Consider the following 17,755-nt stretch of genomic DNA (forward strand, 5'->3'; position numbering starts at 1 on the left):
ATTTTTAAAGAATGATCTACCATGAAAACTGAGAGATTTGTTATTGTCAAAATCTCCCTGAGAGTTCTTCACCATTTTGTAAAGCCGCATCACTGATGGCAGCCACACTTTGCCGTCAGCGTCACCAACACACCCTCTGTGCCCGTCCGTCTTCGGCCACCTAGGCAGGCTCGGGTGTTCAGCCGACTGCTCACGACATCTTCTAGTGGATCCGCCTGAGCGCTTACACACGGACAGCCCCGTTATTTATTATAAATTACATTCCGTTCATTTCCCCCTTAAAAAGAAGGGCACTCTATTGATTCTTTTGAAGGTATGTATTAGCTGTAATAATGTTTATTTTACGATAGTAAAGAGAGGCTTCCAAAATGCAGTCTGCCCTCATTATTTGTGGGTTATCTATTTTCCAGTTTACCTACGAGCTAAAATTTATGTGTAATCCCAAATCAATACTTGTGGTGCGTTCATGGTCATTTGCAGACATGCGCAGAGCAGCGAAAAGTTTGCGTCTTCTGGAGTGCACATTCCCAGCTGACGTCAAATAAGATGATGCCCCGCCTTCTTGTTTCAGCTCATACTGCAAACAGGTGGCTTTTTCACAGTCTATTTAGTGCCATGTTTTTTTTACATTTTTTGTGCTTTTGTCTTGGTGAGTTTGGCTCATAAAATGGTGTACCAAGCACACTGGTACAGTGCTATCTAGTGTTCCCAAGCACAAGAAAGCTGTGCTGTGCCTCACAGAGGAAATTTGTGTGTTAGATAAGCTTTGTTCAGGCATGAGATACAGGGTTGTTGACCGTGAGTTCATTGTTCAGGAGTGGACAGTGTGTACCAAGTAGTGTCTTACACAGAAACACACATAAAACAAAGTAATGTATTGATTGATGAAAACGTGAAAAGAGGCTTGCAGGAACCTAACCTTCTATTTCCCCTTAAAACCGAGGTTCAGTATTGGGGCGCCTGGGTGGCTCAGTCAGTTGGGCATCTGACTTTGGCTCAGGTCATGATCTTGAGGTCTGTGGGTTTGAACCTCATGTTGGGCTCTGTGTTGACAGCTCAGAGCCTGGAGCCTGCTTCGGATTCTGTGTCTCCCTCTCTCTCTGCCCCTCCCCTGCTCACTGTCTGTCTCTCAAAATTGAATAAATGTTAAAAAAAATTAAAAACAAAAACGGGGGTCCAGCATTTGTTTATTCAGTGTTTGTGGTGACTTTATAGAACATAACTACCTGGGATAATGAGAATCGACTGTATTTGTTATAAACGGGGGCTCTGAGTTTGAAATGGTTGAGGGTTACAGTCTAAGGGGAAGTATTTCCAGAGGCAGCAGAGAGAGGCACTAAAGGGGATGTGCTGTGGGTTCATGGTGTCAGCAAACATGGCGACGGGGGTCTGCTGTCCGGTTCTGGGCTTCAACTTGCTCTCTGCACCTGTGTCTTCAGAGCTAGGAAGTGGTCTGTGCCAAGGTCAGCACTGGTGGCTGGTCAGAGCTGGCTCTGCCTCCAGGAGCCTGAGCCCATAACGGTCAAACGGGTCTCCTCACAAGAGCTCATGCCCTTTGTCGCCAAGATGTATTGGGGTTCACTGGTGCTTTAGCACCGGCAGGGCACTCATCCTGATAAGTCTGGGGACTCTAGCTTCCAGTGCACCTGGGACCATCTCCTCATGCCCACTGCCCCTCTTTCACTCTCAGACTAGTCTGGGTGATAAATTATATGGTCGCCCCACTTACAACAAACTTGGGAGGAGAGCAACAAGACATGACAGTGCCCGCTACTCTGATGAGGAAATTGAGATTTAGGAAGACTGACTTCCCTAAAGGCCCCAGCTGAGGGGCAGCAAGGCCAACATTTGAACCAGGGTCTCCAGTCTCCGAGCTCCACCTGCTGTGCCAAGTAGAAGCCCATGGTGCCTACCTGGTGCAGCTCCTCCAGGGCCCTCTTCTCCTTCTGGAGCTTGGCGATGGAGTCTTCACGGAGAGAGAGGTCCCCGGTTAGGGTGCGGACCTTGTGATCCAGGGCCTGGAAACAGGAGCAGGAGAGGGACAGGCCTTTAAGGCTGGGAACAGCCTTGGAGGGGGAACAAAGAGGGAGGCGCTTGCTCCGAGAGAGGGGCTTTTCAGCTTGGCTGCGGTCCAGAGTCATTTGGGAGCCTGAGAAATGCTAGTGCCCAGGGCACACCCCAGGCAGGTCAGAATCTGAGGGTGAGGGCAGCAGTGAGAACCACCAGTCAGGCCTTGGCTCTTCAAAGCCCGGCCCTCAGACGTCAGCGGTGTCTGAGAGACGTGGACCCTCGGGTCCCAGCAGACTTGCTGATGCAGAACCGGCATGTTATCAAGATGCCAGCACTTTGTGTGCACATCAGAGCTGAAGAGTCACGGGCTTAGGCAGCATACACCTTCCCCTGCTCTGGATCCGCACCCCCCCCCCAACTTGTGAGGGTAAGAAGGGGGCTTCGGGGCCAAGGGCCCACCAGATGGTATCAGGAGCCAGGGGCTCCCCCTGGAGCCGACTGGAAGGGCAGCAGCTGCTTGTTTGGGCAGAGATCCAACAGCTAGTGGTGGCCCCACGCTAGAGAGAGGGTTGTCTCTTCCGGGAAGAGGGGAGAAGGCAGATGTAGTGAAGAACCTTCTGTGAGGGGCCCAGGGACGCTGAGTCTGAGTGGGCCACAGGCTAGCACAGACACCTGGGTTTCACGGGCACGAGGAGAACCAGTCAGTCCTGAGCCTGGATGTCACCATGAGGGGAAGAGCCCTCATCCCTCTAGCTACTTTGTCCCGACGGAACTTTCTGCAGCAACAGCCACGTTCTCAGTTCAATGGGGTAGCACTAGCCTCGTGTGGCTATTGAGCACTCGAAATGCTGCTAGGTCAACAGAGGAGTCACGTTTTCCATGGCGCTGAGTTAAACTAGCCCCATGTGGCTGGTGGCTAGGGTCCTGGGCGGTGCTGCTGAGGGGACTCCAGGTGGGACCCCCACAGGGTTTCCTGTTCCCGAGGAGGGTGTAGTGAGGCCCCAGGGCCTCCTCACCTGCTTCTCCTTCTCTATCTTGGCCAGTGTGGTCTCCAGGCCCTCCAGGTCCCGCTTCAGGTCACTCATCTCGCCCTCCAGCTTGCGCTTCGTGGCGCTCAGGGAGGCCGCCGTGCCCTCCTCCTCCTCCAGCCGCTCCCGCATGTCCGAGATCTGGCTCTCCAGCTCCATTTTCGTCTTCATCATCTGGGTCAGGCGCTCCTCGGCATCTATCAGGTTCTCTTGCTCCTGGTGGAAGAAAGAGCGCCGGTCAGAGGGGGTCCCACAGGGGTCTGGGCAATGGCTCCGAGCTCCTTGTGATGCGTGTGACAGAACAGAGTCTCGCAATGCCGTCCCCAGGCCACCAGCTGCATCACTCGTGAGCTGGTTAGGACGCAAGATCTCAGGCTCCACCCGAGACCTGCTGTGTTGAAATCTGCCTTTGAACAGATCCCGGGTGGTCAGGTGCACCTGAAGGATGTAGCCAGTGGTCCAGGACAAGTCGAGGACACACAGGCTGCACACCGCCGGTAGTTGGGGCTGAGCCCGGGGGGTGCCTGTACTTCTGTCTGCCAATGGGGAGTGACTATCTGCCCAAATGACTCCCAGCATCGATTTAGCACCTTTGTGTTAACGAACCACTTCCCACCCACAGTTCCTCCTTATAACGACCCCAAGAAGCAAGCGAGGCAGATGTCACTGTAAGCGACGGTTTAGAGATGAGGGACCTGATATTCGGAGGAGGTGGGGTCGTCAAAGGTCAAACGGACAGTACGTGGCAGAAGAGGGACACCCTGGGTGTCCACTGGGGTCTCCCCAAGATGGGGTCAGTGGCGTAAACAACAACCAGCCACAGACTCAAACCAGACGAGCTGTGTGACTTTCAGTTCGTGGCATAACATTACTGAAATTCAGTTCTTTGTCTGAAAAATAAGGGAAATCATCACTGTGAGGCATTAAGGGGTGGAGCCCATATATAGGTGCTCCCATAAGCGGGTGATTCTTTTATTACGGGGGTCTCTCTCGTATGCTGATTCTCAGAAGGCTCACCCCCCACCTGCCTCCCTGGGTCTGGCTCTTAGTGGCCCCAGGGATCCTGGTAGTTGCCAGGGCCCCCAGCTCCCGCCCTCCCTCCGGGGCCCCACATACGGCCTGTAGCTGGATGGTGAGGTCATTCTTCTCCTGGCTGAGCGTGGCCATCTTCTCCTCCAGCTCCTTTACCCTGCTTATCAGCTCCTGTGTCTTGCACATGGCGTTCCTCAGCTCCTCCTCCTTGGCCTTCATCTCCTCCTCTTGCCGAGCCACATTCAGGAGCGGCTTGACCTGAGTGGTGGGCGACACCCTATGGCGTTAGGGGGATGGGCCGCGGGGGCTCGGCGGTGGGCTGTGGGCTCTCCCTCAGACAGGACCTCACACCCCCATCGGGGCGGAAAGCAGCCATGAGGGAGTCCCTCTCTACAGATGCCAGGAAGTATCTCTCGCCTCCACAGAGAAGGCCCGTCCTTGCCTAGGACCAATCCTCAGGGGTCTCTGCGATCCTGACAGACACAGTTAGGTGTTCCTCGGCGTCTAGCCCCATTCAGGGCTCACACCGTTCTCTAAGCTGTGCCTGGCCGAGTTCAAGCTCCAGTTTCCCTTGCCTTTCTCCCTTACGGGGTCCTCCTCCTTGCTGCCTCTCTCTCTTCCTGTCTCCCTATCTCTGTCTCTCTCCCTGTTTCTGTGTCTCCGTCTCTCTGTCTGTGGGGACCTGGGATACTGCAGAGGCAAGTTCACATAAACGCACAACTACGTGACATTTTTATTCAGTGAAAGCCTACTGGAACGTGTTGGGTTTTTTTCCCCCTGACTCATCCTATCTGGCTTAGATAAGACTAGAGCGTAGTTAAAAACTAAGAGTAAAGGATTTTTATTTTATTTTACTTTTTTTACTCATTGGAACAGGACCTTGCTCTGCCATGTTCAATTAGTGAAGTGTTGTTTTCTAGTAAAGAACAGAGAAGTTTCCAGGCTTTGTCTCCTCATCTTCTCTGACCACTGGTGTCCTGCTTGGGAGGAATCTTAAAGGCTGTTGGTCTGGGGCTTCCCAGAGGGCAACACAAATACCGAGGGGGCAAGTGAGATGGATTTAAGCCTTGCATAGAAATGCTTTGATTTTCATTGTTACACAGTTACTTTAAAAGTAGCTTTTTTAAATTTAAAATTGTCTCATGTTTATATATTTTGAGAGAGAGAGTGAGCTTGAGCACAAGCGGGGGAAGGGGAGAGAGAGAGAGAGAGAGAGAGAGGGGGAGAGAGAGAGAGAGAGAGAGAGAGAGAGAGAGAATCCCAAGCAGGCTCCACACTGTCAGCACAGAGCCCCATGTGAGGCTTGATCTATAACTGTGAGATCATGACCTGAGCTGAGATCAAGAGTCGGACACTTAACCAACTGAACCACCCAGGCACCCCTAAATTTCTTATTTTTTAAATTTATTTTTAGGGGTGCCTGGATGGCTCAGTCGGTTAAGTGTCTGACTCCTGATCTCGGCTCGGGTCATGATCTCACAGTTCATGGGTCTAAGACTCACATGGGACTCTGCCCTGGCAGTCTGGAACCTGCTTGGGATTCTCTGTCTCCCTCTCTCTCTGCCCCCCCCCCCCCCGGAATGAACTCTGTCTGTCTCTCTCAAAATAAATAAACAAACTTAAAATATATACAAATAAAAAGTAAAATAAAAATTTCAAAATAAAAAAGTAGCTGGCATCAGGAAAGCTCAGTCATGGAACAGGTGGGGGAAGGACTGGTAACGACCGAACTTTGAGAAATGCTCATCTGGACTGCTCTGGGATCTCAGGCCCTCGAGGGGGCTGGCCTGTGTGGGAGAGCCTTTGGGGAGGCAGAACTTACGATCCCTGCTTTGAATCTGTGGTCAGCACTGAGTGTTAGAAAGCGCTTTCCCATGGGGAGGGGAAGGAAGCTTCCACACGAGCCGTGGGGGCCTCAGGGCCACCAGAGATGACCTAGAGCCTGATCCACCCTCCGCATGGCTGTCCCTTGAGACACCACCATCCTCTGACTCCTGAATGCAGCCCTGCATCCGGCCTCTGCTGGTGCCCAGCAGCACGTTCCCTTTGAATGGAGGCCCGAGGTGGGGACCCCATCACCCAGTATGATTCCACCTGCACCAGGAGGAAGGCTCCCTGCCTGCTGCGTTGGTTAAGGGCTGACTCACTGCCCTCTCAGCTGTCTCAGAAGGACCTGGGAAATAGGCCGGATCCCACGATTTCCTGAGCTCGCTCCAGCTCTGAAGCTGAGGACCTCACCGAAGGAGCTGAAGATGCCTCAACATGTGCAGGGGGAGGGGCTGATGACCAAGCCCCCTTTTTGTACTGAGGGGCTTTCCATCCTAAGGGGGTGTTATTTGGAGGGATGACATGAGACGGGAAGGTCCTCTGTGGTTTTTCTCAGGGAGGAATTAGCCCTTGACCGGAAGGGGACTGGATTCCTCATTTGTCTCCCAGGCACCCTCATTTGTGGACTGTCCCTGCTGCATCCTGTAGCCTCCCCCCCCCCAAAGGCCCCCCCCCCCCCCCGCTCCCCCCCCCCCCCCCTGCCCCCCCCCCCCCCAAAGGGCCCCCCCCCCCCAGGACTGCCCCCCCCCCTCGACACACACAACGCACTGGTAGCTGCAGCCCAGCTAGCCTGGCCCCTCAGCCCTACCTTGTTATATAGCTTCCACCAGCCCCAGAAACGCAGCTCCAGGAACTTGCGTGTGTTCCGCTGGATGACTTTCAGGCCGATTCTGCAAAAAAAGGAAGCCGGGGTTCCCTGGATGAAAGTGCAGGTGTCAGGGCCTGGCCTCCCTGATGGAACGGTTCCACCCAGACAGCACAAGGCTGAGACAGACCACTCATTTCTTCTTACATTTCCTTCCTTCCTCTCCCTCACGGGAAATCACCCATTACTCTCTGAGTCCTATCCGTTCTGCGGTCTCTGGAACCCGCCCCCCTTGTCCCCTCCAGCTTCACTGGACTGTCATTTACCGAGGACCTCCTGCGTGCCAAGGCCCTGCTGTCCTACACTCAGCCCTAACTTGTGTCGCTGCCTTCAGTCACGGTCCCAGGGAGGGGGTCGGGGGGCAGTGGATATCAGGACCTCATTATTGTTATTTGCTCATTACTGTTTTATTACTAATACTATGCCCACAAGGAACCAGAGTCAACCACAGGTCAGCCAGGGTAGCCTGAGTTATTTTCTGATGATCATTTTAGAAAGATGGCTGGAAAACACAATTCAGAGGGCAAGGATTTGGAGTGAGGACTTCTGGATTCCAGTCTTGACTCTTTCTGCCTGGACCTGGGCCAGTTCCTTCACCCTTCTGACCTCAGTTTCCACATCTGCGAAGCAGGGGTGCCGGCCCTGCCACCTCCCTCTGACAGTGTCATCACATGGACCAATAAGGTGAAGTCTGGGAAAGTGACTTGTAGGCTTTAAGAGAAGGGTCTGTATTAGGTGGTCCCTCTTATGGGTTGAATTGTGTCCCCTCCCAAAAGATCTGCTGAAGTCTTAACCCCCAGTGCCTGTGAATGTGACTTTATTTGGAAATAGGGTCTTTGCAGGTGTCATTACTTAGGTTAAGATGAGGTCATACTGGAGAAAGGTGGACCCCTGACCCGAGATGGCAGGTGTCCATATAAGAAGAAGGAAGGCCATGTGGAGACACAGACAGAGAGAAGGTCTTGTGAAAACAGGCAGAAACTGGACTGATGTGGCCATAAGCCAAGGAACGCCTGAGGCCACCAAGACTACAAGAAGCAAGAAAGGATCCTCCTTTAGAGCGTTCGGGGGGAGTGTAGCCTGCAATATTCCTTGACTTCAGACTCCTGGCCTCCAGCGCTATGAGAATTGCCATTGTTTTAAGACACCCAGGTTGTGCTGCTCTGTTCCAGCAGCCACAGGAAGCGAATACAGACCCCGAACAGGGTTCTCTGGGCCAGTGGAGATGTCGGCGCCCTCCCCTCATCTCACGGCCCCGAGTCGCTACTGGAGCTGACCGCTGGGTGTGTGGCCGGGTCCCCGGTCATTCTGCGTGGATGCGCGTGGCTTCAGTGGCCCCGCCCCACCCGTGTTTGTGAGTGCTACCTTCGCTCCAGCATCTTCTTGAACTCGATCCTCATGAGGAAGCCCCGCAGGCGACACTGCAGCATTGTCATGATCTTGGCCAGACGCTCATCCCGCATGTCCTCAAGCTTAGCCAGGATGCCCGCTCGGAAGAATACCTGTGGGAAAGGCACACTCCTCTGCACGTGGCCCGGCTGTCGCCGATGGCGGCCACTTGTGAGGGAAGGCCCAGAGGTTCAGAAAGGGCCTTGAAAGTTAAGAGACCCAGTCTGGTGCTGGTGTTTGAGGCCCCTTGGGAACAGCTGGCCCTGGCCTGGACGTCCCCAATAGCGGGGCCACTGCCAGCCTCTGTGTCTGTTTCCTCTCAGCCTCCTATGGGTTCCAGCTCTGGCCTTGCACTCGCCGGCTGGGTCACCTTGGACGTGTCTCCTCACATCTCAGGGCCTCAGTTCCCCATCTGTGAAATGGGGATGTTGTTCCCTCCCTGACAGGGCTGCTATAAGGAGTAAATAGAGATAACTGGGTGGGAAAGTCTCACGTAAACTGTGAAGTGGTAAGTAAAATATGATAGGTTGGGGCACCTGGCAGCTCGAGCATCTGACTCTCGATCTCACGGGTTCATGGGATCGAGCCCCACATTGGGCTCTGCGCTGACAGCTCGGAGCCTGTTTAGGAGTCTCTCTCTCCCTCTCTCTCTGCCCCTGCCCTGCTCACACTCCCTCTCTCTCAAAATAAATAAACATTTTTAAAAAATGTGTTAGATCGTCATAATCCTCACTGCTGTGGTGACTGCCCAGCACGACGGTGGCAAGGGGCCTCCTTTACTGCTATGCAAACGGCCTTTAGACAGTCACGGTCTCCCAGGATCTGGGAGTGGGAAGAGGGGGTGGTATTGGGCAGGGGAGAGGTTGACTTTGTAGAAAGGATACAGAGCTTTACCAGTGCTGCACAGTTTCAGGCACCCAGCTCTGGTGTGTGTGAGAAAGCTTTGCAGTGGGTTAGAAAGATCAGGAAATACCCAACTTTGCAGTGTGTTAGATCAGGAAACACCAGATTTCCAGCAAATACAGATTAAGGTTGCAAGGTAACATTCACTCCTCCCTCCACTGTGACTTTTAAGACTTTTCCAGAGCACAGGTGTTGGCACGGTTGTGGATCAGGGGAGGGTAGGTTGGCACAACAGTTTTGGAAAAAGGGTTGGCATTCCCTCATCAAGTTAGTTGTTTGCATACCCTGAAACAGTCAACTGTCCTCTGCCGTATTAGTACATCTCAACCCCAGCTGCACATCTCTCCTACCTCTCCTACCTGGAGGGTTGGAAAGATACCGATGCCTGCACACAGTGATTTCAAACAATTTCTGGAGTGAGGCTCAGGCATTGGTATTTTTATCCCTCCCCAAAGTGATTCTAATGTATAGCCAAGGTTGAGAATTTCGTTCTGGAAAAACCTCTACACGGGATCATGTGCAAAGATACTCAAAGCAGCATTTGTTGATAACTGCAGGGGGAAAAAAAATCAATTTCCAAGGGCAGGAGAAAGGATAATTGTTATGTGGCTGTCTGAGGCAGCATGATACTGTGGTGACAATGAGTGAATGTCCTGTACTGACCAACAAGGATGAATCTTGGAAACATGAATGAGTGTTAGAAGCATGCTACAGAAGATTATGTCGAGTGTGGTACTTTCATGTGCATATGTGACAAAACTATTTTTTAAAAGGCAGGGGGATGGTTAGCATTCGGAGCAAGGGGTTACTCCTGGGGGTGGGGAGGAAGGGGAAGAAAGAGATGAGAAGAGATTCTGGATTTTTAAGTGGGCCCATGGGTGGTGACTTTATTATCAGTTATGTTTCATAATGTAACATCTTTTTATAGGCTTCCAATAGGACATGATAGAAACTTCTAGAGGGATAGAAGGAGCCAGGAGACCTGTACCTGGCCTCAGCCTCCTTGGATGTGCTATGTGACCTTAGCCAAGCCACTCCCTCTTGGGAGGCCTCTAACTCCCCTCCTGTTCAATGGGAGTGCAGGACCCTGAGTCCTCCCAGCTCTAAGACTCTGTAACTCCACACCTTGAGGCCAGGAGCAGAGCTCTTGATTAAATCCTTTATGCGGATGCTATGGATACCAACAGGAAAAGAATGGAAAAGAATGCTCCCTCCACCTGCCTTCCTCCCCCACAAAAACCCAAAGAGCTAGCTAGCCATGATGGGGTAGAGACATTGGGCTTGATTTCATAAAATGTTTCTTGATATTTCAAAATGAATTGTCATTGAGTTGTGTCCTTTTAGGAGCAGTGAGGTGAGCATGTGGCTGGGTGTGGGGACACAGTTTACAGGCAAAATCATCCTGTTCTCTGTTCTGCCTCTGCCACCAGAGCCTGCCTGGTCCTCGTGCCAAGCATGATATGGCAGGGACAATGACTGAATGTCATGTACCAACCAACACGGTTGAATCTTGGAAACTTGGGTGAAGCTTGGAAAGCTATCCCCAGGATCCCCAGGACTCTACCTGGACCTGAGGTGCCTAATGCAACATTGAACAACAGCAAAATGCAGTCCATTCGCCCAGCCAGTAACTGCATCAAATGTTGGCAACAGCAGCCCCATCCCCTTTCCCGTGACCCAGTGTCGTGCGGCCTGGGGCCTGCTCCATTCTGCCTAGTACTGTGGAATTGGGCACATCACCTCCACGACCCTCTCCAGGCTTCCTCAAGGTTCCGCTCCTTCAAAGGTGGGGGTGGGGAAAGGAACCGGTCTCTGAGGTTCTCTCCCACTCAAGTATTCAGCGACTCTATGAGAAAACCTGCAGTGTTCCTATAAGTCAATTTAGCTATACACAGCATGTCTCAATTGTGAAGGAGGCCAGAGCTCGCAGTTCTGGAGGATTCCAGAGCAGCGTTACAATTCTGCTAATGCTCACTACCACGAAGCAAGCTCTAGGGGCTTAGGGACTCTTCCTGTTCTGTTCACTGGTGTATTCCTAGAGCCTTGAACCATGCTTGGCACACGGAGGTGCTCTATGAGCATTTGCAAAGTGTCCACATCCTCTACCAAGCCTGTAGGGAAGCCATGTTGCCTGTGCCATCCATGAGACTTGGAGAGGTAATTGATCTGTCCTGGGCTACACAAAACTAGGCTTTGAGCCTGATGCTCCTGAATGTAAAGCTAGTACCCCTCCTGGGTCGCCCTGCTTGTCATGTTGGGTGCAGTCTGGTTGGGCAGCTATAGATGGACACCTTGCACCATTAGCCTGGCTGGCCCTTACAGTCCCGACAAGACTCTGCAGGGCCAGGAAGTGGGACAGACACACGGCAGCCCAGGCCCTGTGAGTCAAGATCAGGCAGCCTCTCTGAGTCACCCCCAACTCACCTGCCAGCTCAGGGCTGGAGCTTTCGGTGTGGGTGGGCTGGGATTATGGTGCTTTGCTCTCAGACCTCACCCCCACACACATACCTCCATGCCCCAGTAAAATCCAGGACCTTGATTCTGATGGGGGCTCATACAGTCCTAGGAAATAACCTACCATTTATTATGTACCTGTCCAAGCTGGGTTCTCACCCACGTTATCACTAATCACCCCCGAATCCCATGAGATCAGCTGTATCAGCCCTACTTTTGCAGAGGAGGAAACTGAGGCTCTCAGCAGCCGTGGGGCTTGCCTAAGGCAGGCAACTGGTCAGCAGCCAAGCTGGAACTCACACCCTGAAGCCCACCTTCTTGGGACGAGGCTGAGTGGTGGAGGGAGGGAGTATCACCAGAAGCCCCTACCTTGGTATGCCCAATTTTGTATTCATTCACATCCAGGTCAATGGACCCGAGCAGCAGCTCTGAGGCCTTCTTGTTGTCTACAAACCCCTGAGGAATCACATTGGGGTTCAGCACTTGGTACCTGTTGGGAGAGAGATGATGACAGCCACCATCACGCCCAAGCTGGCAGTTCAGGAAGTACATCCATGCAGTTGACACATCCATTGGTCTTTGTGATGGCCTTGGAATCATGGTTAGACCTGTTCTGCAGATGCCCTCGGCAGGCACTGGGGTGGGACTGGCAGGAGACATTGGGGAGTGAATGTCTGTGTGGGTCAGGAGTTCAAAGGGCTGGTGCTCCTAGAAATGAAAACACTAAAAATTTTCCTTCCTGATCTTTTCTTCCAGACATAGGAGAAGCACTTCTTTTTCTGGCCTGCAAGCAGCCCCCTTTGTGATTTAGACAAGTCCTTCCCTGTTTACAGCCTTCAGAGGGCTAGGACAGGATGACCTCTAATGACTTGTCCATCAACCTATGGTCCTATGTTCTAGCATGTAGGGAGTGGGTAGAAGGGAAATAATCCCTAAGGTGGAGGTGTTACTTTGGGTTCCCCCAGAAGCAGACCCTGGGACAAGGTATCCAAATGCAAATAGTTTACTTGGGGGATGGCAGAGTTGGGGAGGGGGACAGGGCAGTCAATAAGAGGCATGTTATCAGGTCAGTTATCAGAATGGGCAGCTGGGGATTAATGTTGCTAGGGGGTACTGGGAACAGTGGTGTGCTGAGACCAACTCCTACCGGCCGGCAAGAGCCAATTGGGTGAATCTCTCCCCAACCCCACATTCACTGGTGTCACATCGCTTGGCTTGAAATCAGCCATGGGAGTGTTTACACCATGGAAATCTAAAAACACTATAAATCAGGGCTTTTTAATTTCTTAATTTTTATTATTTTTTAAAAATGTAACCTGGAGAGCCTGTTGTTAGACATTTATCTGGGAGCCTCACTCATAGTTAGCCCACCAGAAGAGTAAGGGAATTGAAATACTGATATGCCAGTTGTCTGTAAGTCATTGGTTATGGGCCGCTCCTGGGGAAGGCATTAATTCCTGAGACTTTCAGCCTGCCAAGTAACAAAGCTGGTTCAAGAGCCAGAGAAAGCCCTCAGGCACAGAAATGCAGGTTCTGGCAGTTGAAAGTCAGGCCAAGGTGTACTCAGGTAGTAACAGTGAGCTGGTATCCGTCATCGTACCCGTAGCATCTGCTACAACAGGACTATATTTATCAATCAGTCCATCCCTGGAAACTGAGAACTGTACTCAGGCTATCAGGAAGACATCACTCACCTCTGTTTGAACTCTGGGTACTGCATCCTGTTTGGGAAGCCCTTCCTGCAAATACGGATGCCTTCCAGGACTCCATTGCAAGCCAGCTGGTGCATGATCAGGTGGGCGTCCACCACGCCTGCCAAGAGGGAGGGTGCAGGATGTAGTCAGTGTTCTAGGGTGGCACAGGCCACTCCTTGTCACTGCAGAAAGCTAACTGAACATCTGTGTTGTCAACCCCAGTCTCCTCCCGTCATTGCATGCAGGGCCCCATAATTCAGCCAAGACCAAAGGCCCTCCTGAGTATGACTTCTAGCTGGTTCTTACCCAGCCAGAACATGATTTTCGCTTTACAAAACAGCTAGAATATGATTTTGGGGGATCCATTTTGGGGGATCCTTTCAGTGCCCCATTTTGTGCCCTAGTCATCCCTCGTGATTAAAAGTGAACTTAATTCAGGGCGCCTGGGTGGCTCAGTCAGTTAAGTGTCTGACTTCGCCTCAGGTCATGATCTCACGGTTAGTGAGTTCAAGCCCCACATTGGGCTCTGCATTGACAGTGCAGAGTCTGCTTGGAATCCTCTGTCTCTCTCTCACTCTCTCTCTCTCTCAAAAATAAAGAAACATTACAAATTTTTAAAAAAGCGGATTTCATTTAATATATATATTTTTTTTTAATATATTTTTTTTAACGTTTATTTATTTTTGAGACAGAGAGAGGCAGAGCATGAACGGGGGAGGGTCAGAGAGAGAGGGAGACACAGAATCGGAAGCAGGCTCCAGGCTCTGGGCCATCATCAGCCCAGAGCCCGACGCGGGGCTCGAACCTATGGACCGTGAGATCGTGACCTGAGCCGAAGTCGGACGCTTAACCGACTGAGCCACCCAGGCGCCCCAAGCGGATTTCATTTATACCTGGCTCACAGTTTGTGTGCAACAAACATTAGCTATTTTTATTAACGGTTATTGTTTCATTGGGTCAAAACTGTCCCAAGTTTGAAAAATTGGTGGGAGGAGAGGTTGGCAAAGAAGAGAAACAATACTTAAGGTTTCAAAAATACTAAACTGCTCTCTACGTGTTCACTATGTTAAAAACAAGAAAGGGTATGTAGTTTAAGCAAACACTAACTTCACAGAGCCTGAGGACCTCCAGCAGGGAGACATGTCCCCATGATGTACCTGATTGCTTGAACTCGTTGGGGACAATGCAGCGGACAAAATGGGGAGCTGTGCTGTGGAGGGTGGCCATCAGCTTATTCAACTGCTCCTGGGGGTGGAGGAAAAAGGAGAAGAAAGACTGAATTAATAAGCTCAGTGTTGGTGTTGCAGGATACCGATGCTCAGGACAGGTCTTCATTTAGATTTCAACTAATTCACGTCTTTTTAAAAAATTTTTAATGTTTATTTACTTTTGAGAGAGAGACAGACAGAGCGTGAGCAGGGGAGGGGCAGAGAGAGAGGGAGACACAGAACCCAAAGCAAGGCTCCAGGCCCCAAGCTGTCAGCACAGAGCCAGACACGGGGCTGGAGCCCACAAACTGTGAGATCATGACCTGAGCTAAGGTCAGATGCTTAACCGACTGAGCCACCCAGGTGCCCCTAGAGTGCAATTAATTAAGTTAAAATGTAAATTCAAATTGAGTTCTTCTGCTGCACCAGCCTCTTTTCAAGCACTCACTAGCCATGTGTGGCTAGTGGCTACCATCATGGATGGCATATTGGGCAGTGGCCGTCTGTCATCTCAGAGGGACTTGCCCAAGGTGACGTGGTTTTCAATAAGCAGGGCCCTTCTTGATTCAGCGCTGGCTCATCATAGAGTCTCGATACTAGAAGGAACCATAGACCATAGTGCCTGTGAGGACGAAGCCCCCCCCCCCCCGTTGTTAACCTCCCTATGGAGGTTCCCTCCTCCTCTGCTTGGATTCCTCCAATGAGGTAGCCCACTCCACTTCCAGGCGGCTAGATCCTTGGCAAATATTGAAATCTTTCTTCGGGTCACATCTCCCTATTGGCTGCCTTTCTACACTTTGGAACATATCCCCAGTAATGCCCCAAATCTGTGGAAGTTGTGACCGGCCCAGAGGATCTGCCAGCCAACTCTGGGGCTCAAGATCTTAGGCACTGATATCTCCAATGATGCCACTCCCTGGGTTTCAGTCCGAAATGATGTGGTTGGACTGAACCATCTCTAAGGGTCTTTTCTGCTCTGAGGTCCTGTGGTTCCGTGACCCCTTTGGAAGGAAACAGACTCCTTACATGGAAGAGGCCACCGTAGGCGTAGAAATGAACTCGTCCTGTCCTGGGCTGGGAGGTGGCAGCCAGACCACCACACCATTAGAAGGGAGTGTTCAATGGAAAGGAGGGTTCACTGGATGCACAGTGGCCTCTGGGGCAGCCCCTACTCACCCTGTAGAAGTTGGAGACTGTCATGAAGGAAGACCCCCTCTTCTGCTTCTTGGTTCCAGCTGAGGAAGAAAAACACACGTTTCATGTCAAAACGCAGCATGGAGACAGGCAGCCCCATTCAGTGCTCCATGTCGAAGAGACACATTCTCTGGCTTAAAAAGGCTTTTCTTAGGACTAGGTGAGGTGGGGGCCCTCACACCAGGAAAAGGACATCTACCAGGGAAGGGTTGAGTGGGATGACCATGGTCTAATGGTCAAAAGGAGTGCTATGCTCTCTGGAGAGGGTGTAGCCCTTTGTGACTTAGGGCTACACATAGGGACAAACTGTTCCCATTGCCTGGGCGGGAAGAAGAGCCTGCAGACCATCTGGAGGCATTGCACGTTGGTGGTGAAAATGTCAATGAATTCAAGGAAATTTGCAGCTCTTGCCCCACTGAGTGGCAGCCACCTTGGGCAGCTCCCATCCAGGCCGTTCCCTGTGGGCCACACGACCTCGATTGGGTAGGAGGCAAGGCTGGGCTTGGCCTGAGCCTCAGACAGAGGAGAGCGGGGAGCAGAACATAAGCACACGCATTTGGCCATCCACTCTTCCAAAGCAGTATTGCTCCACCCAGAGGTGACACGGGCCCAGCGGGCAGTACAGTTGACGGAAGCTCGCAGGATGCATGCGCACCTCTCCACTGCACTGTCATCCATGGCCTCCCTCAAGTAACTTGTCACCCATTCATCCACTTCGCAGGAGTTGAATAAGGTGAGTTTTGTTTCCTTGTTTCCATTTTGGCCACTAAAGGGCATCAGCACAGGGGGACTGGACACCACAAGGGGTCATTCATACCTGGAGCCTCCTCTTCTTTGAAGAGAAGGGCCAGTAGCACCAAGGATGATTTCTGGAACAAGCCCACCACTGTTTCATTCAGGGGGTCTTTGTTCTTCTCCAGCCATCCTGTGATGTTGTAACCCACCTGGAGGGGACAAGCGCCAGTGGTTACCTTCCAGGTCTAGCATCCACCTTTTGGGTCCCACAGCCAGAACCTCTACCTACAGGTTCTGCCTGCTCTGGGTTCCCAAGATCAACCTCCAACCCCATCTCCTGGGGCTTCAGCTCTTGACCTGATGACTTTCCTGGAGTTCTGGGATGTCCCTGAACCACAGTAAGAGGTGGAGGCCCCACTATCTGCTTTCTTGGGCATTTGCAGTTTGCCTGTTTAGGTCACCCTGTCTCCAAGCTTTCCCCACAAAACAGGACTCCCCAGCTACTTTGTGTCGGGGTGTGACCTCCTCTTGCAAGTCTGGTTTGGCTGGCTACTCTGAGCCTCCCTGACCTCCTGGCTCTTTTTCCACCCAGGTGGGTTGATCTTCTTCCAGGCTCAGCCCTTGCTCTGACTGGCCTCGACCAGGGAAATCCTGAGCTACATGAAGAGCTCCCTACAAGGGTGTCTGGTCTCCCCTTGCTCAAGGGCACACATCCCTTGGCCATTGCCTGGTGGAAGGGGGGGCTCCATCCAGCCACACCTGGGATCCATGTGTTTAGTTAATTGGACATCCATTAATTTCTATTTCCTGTTTTGCTACGTGGCCCTAGCTGGGGAGGCAAAGAGGAAGGCACATTTCAAATTCTTCCACTGAACGTAGGGAACCGAGGAAAACAGATAAGAAGCAGAAACCTTTGGGCTTTCCTTCCCCTGTAGAGCATAAAGACATTCATCACCTGCGGGCCTTACTTTAGAGCCTTCTTGGAGGTGCATAGGTCCCATTAGACTTTGAATATTCCATTGCTATCAATACAGAGCCCTCTCATTTCATCGTGGGAGGTGAGGCGGAGCACAGCAGTCGGCCTCCAAAGCTGCTGTTTACTCTACTTGTTGGCATAATTCATTTTGCAAGTAATTGGCATTGTTATGGTTGATGAGGTCATAAAATCCTGGCCCCGATGCCCGATCCAAGAGCAGCTTTCCTGACAGCTCTGTGCTAAGGCTGCTGTTTCCCTGCAGTTAAACCCACAGAAGCTCAACAAACTCCAGTGGTAACAGGGAGCACGGGCGTTTACAGCAATACCGCAAATCGCAGGGAAATAAAACACATTCTCAAGAGCTGGCTGAACAAACGTGGTCTCCCCTATCAGTTATTCAAATAAGAAGCTAATTCCCTCTTCCCCAAGGACTAAGTTTG

The 17,755-nt window shown here is 51.7% G+C and overlaps 2 protein-coding genes across 2 annotated transcripts in view; one reads left to right on the top strand and one right to left on the bottom strand.

The window, feature by feature from the left end:
- The window catches only part of ATP5MF (ATP synthase membrane subunit f), a 616,357-nt gene that overhangs the window by 160,887 nt on the left and 437,715 nt on the right, over positions 1 to 17,755 (top strand). The window lies entirely within an intron of this gene.
- Positions 1 to 17,755, bottom strand: part of LOC125928572 (myosin-16) — a 62,409-nt gene that overhangs the window by 28,679 nt on the left and 15,975 nt on the right. The window contains exons 14-23 of the mRNA XM_049639319.1: positions 16,422 to 16,548; positions 15,587 to 15,645; positions 14,360 to 14,447; positions 13,203 to 13,320; positions 11,878 to 11,998; positions 8,128 to 8,264; positions 6,706 to 6,787; positions 4,155 to 4,328; positions 3,027 to 3,254; positions 1,914 to 2,018 (exon numbers count right to left, since the gene is read on the bottom strand). Coding sequence (XP_049495276.1) covers positions 1,914 to 2,018; positions 3,027 to 3,254; positions 4,155 to 4,328; positions 6,706 to 6,787; positions 8,128 to 8,264; positions 11,878 to 11,998; positions 13,203 to 13,320; positions 14,360 to 14,447; positions 15,587 to 15,645; positions 16,422 to 16,548 — 1,239 coding nt within the window. The remainder of the gene's footprint in view (positions 1 to 1,913; positions 2,019 to 3,026; positions 3,255 to 4,154; positions 4,329 to 6,705; positions 6,788 to 8,127; positions 8,265 to 11,877; positions 11,999 to 13,202; positions 13,321 to 14,359; positions 14,448 to 15,586; positions 15,646 to 16,421; positions 16,549 to 17,755) is intronic.

This window comes from Panthera uncia, chromosome E3 (genome assembly GCF_023721935.1).
Source record: "Panthera uncia isolate 11264 chromosome E3, Puncia_PCG_1.0, whole genome shotgun sequence".
Lineage (NCBI taxonomy): Eukaryota > Metazoa > Chordata > Mammalia > Carnivora > Felidae > Panthera > Panthera uncia.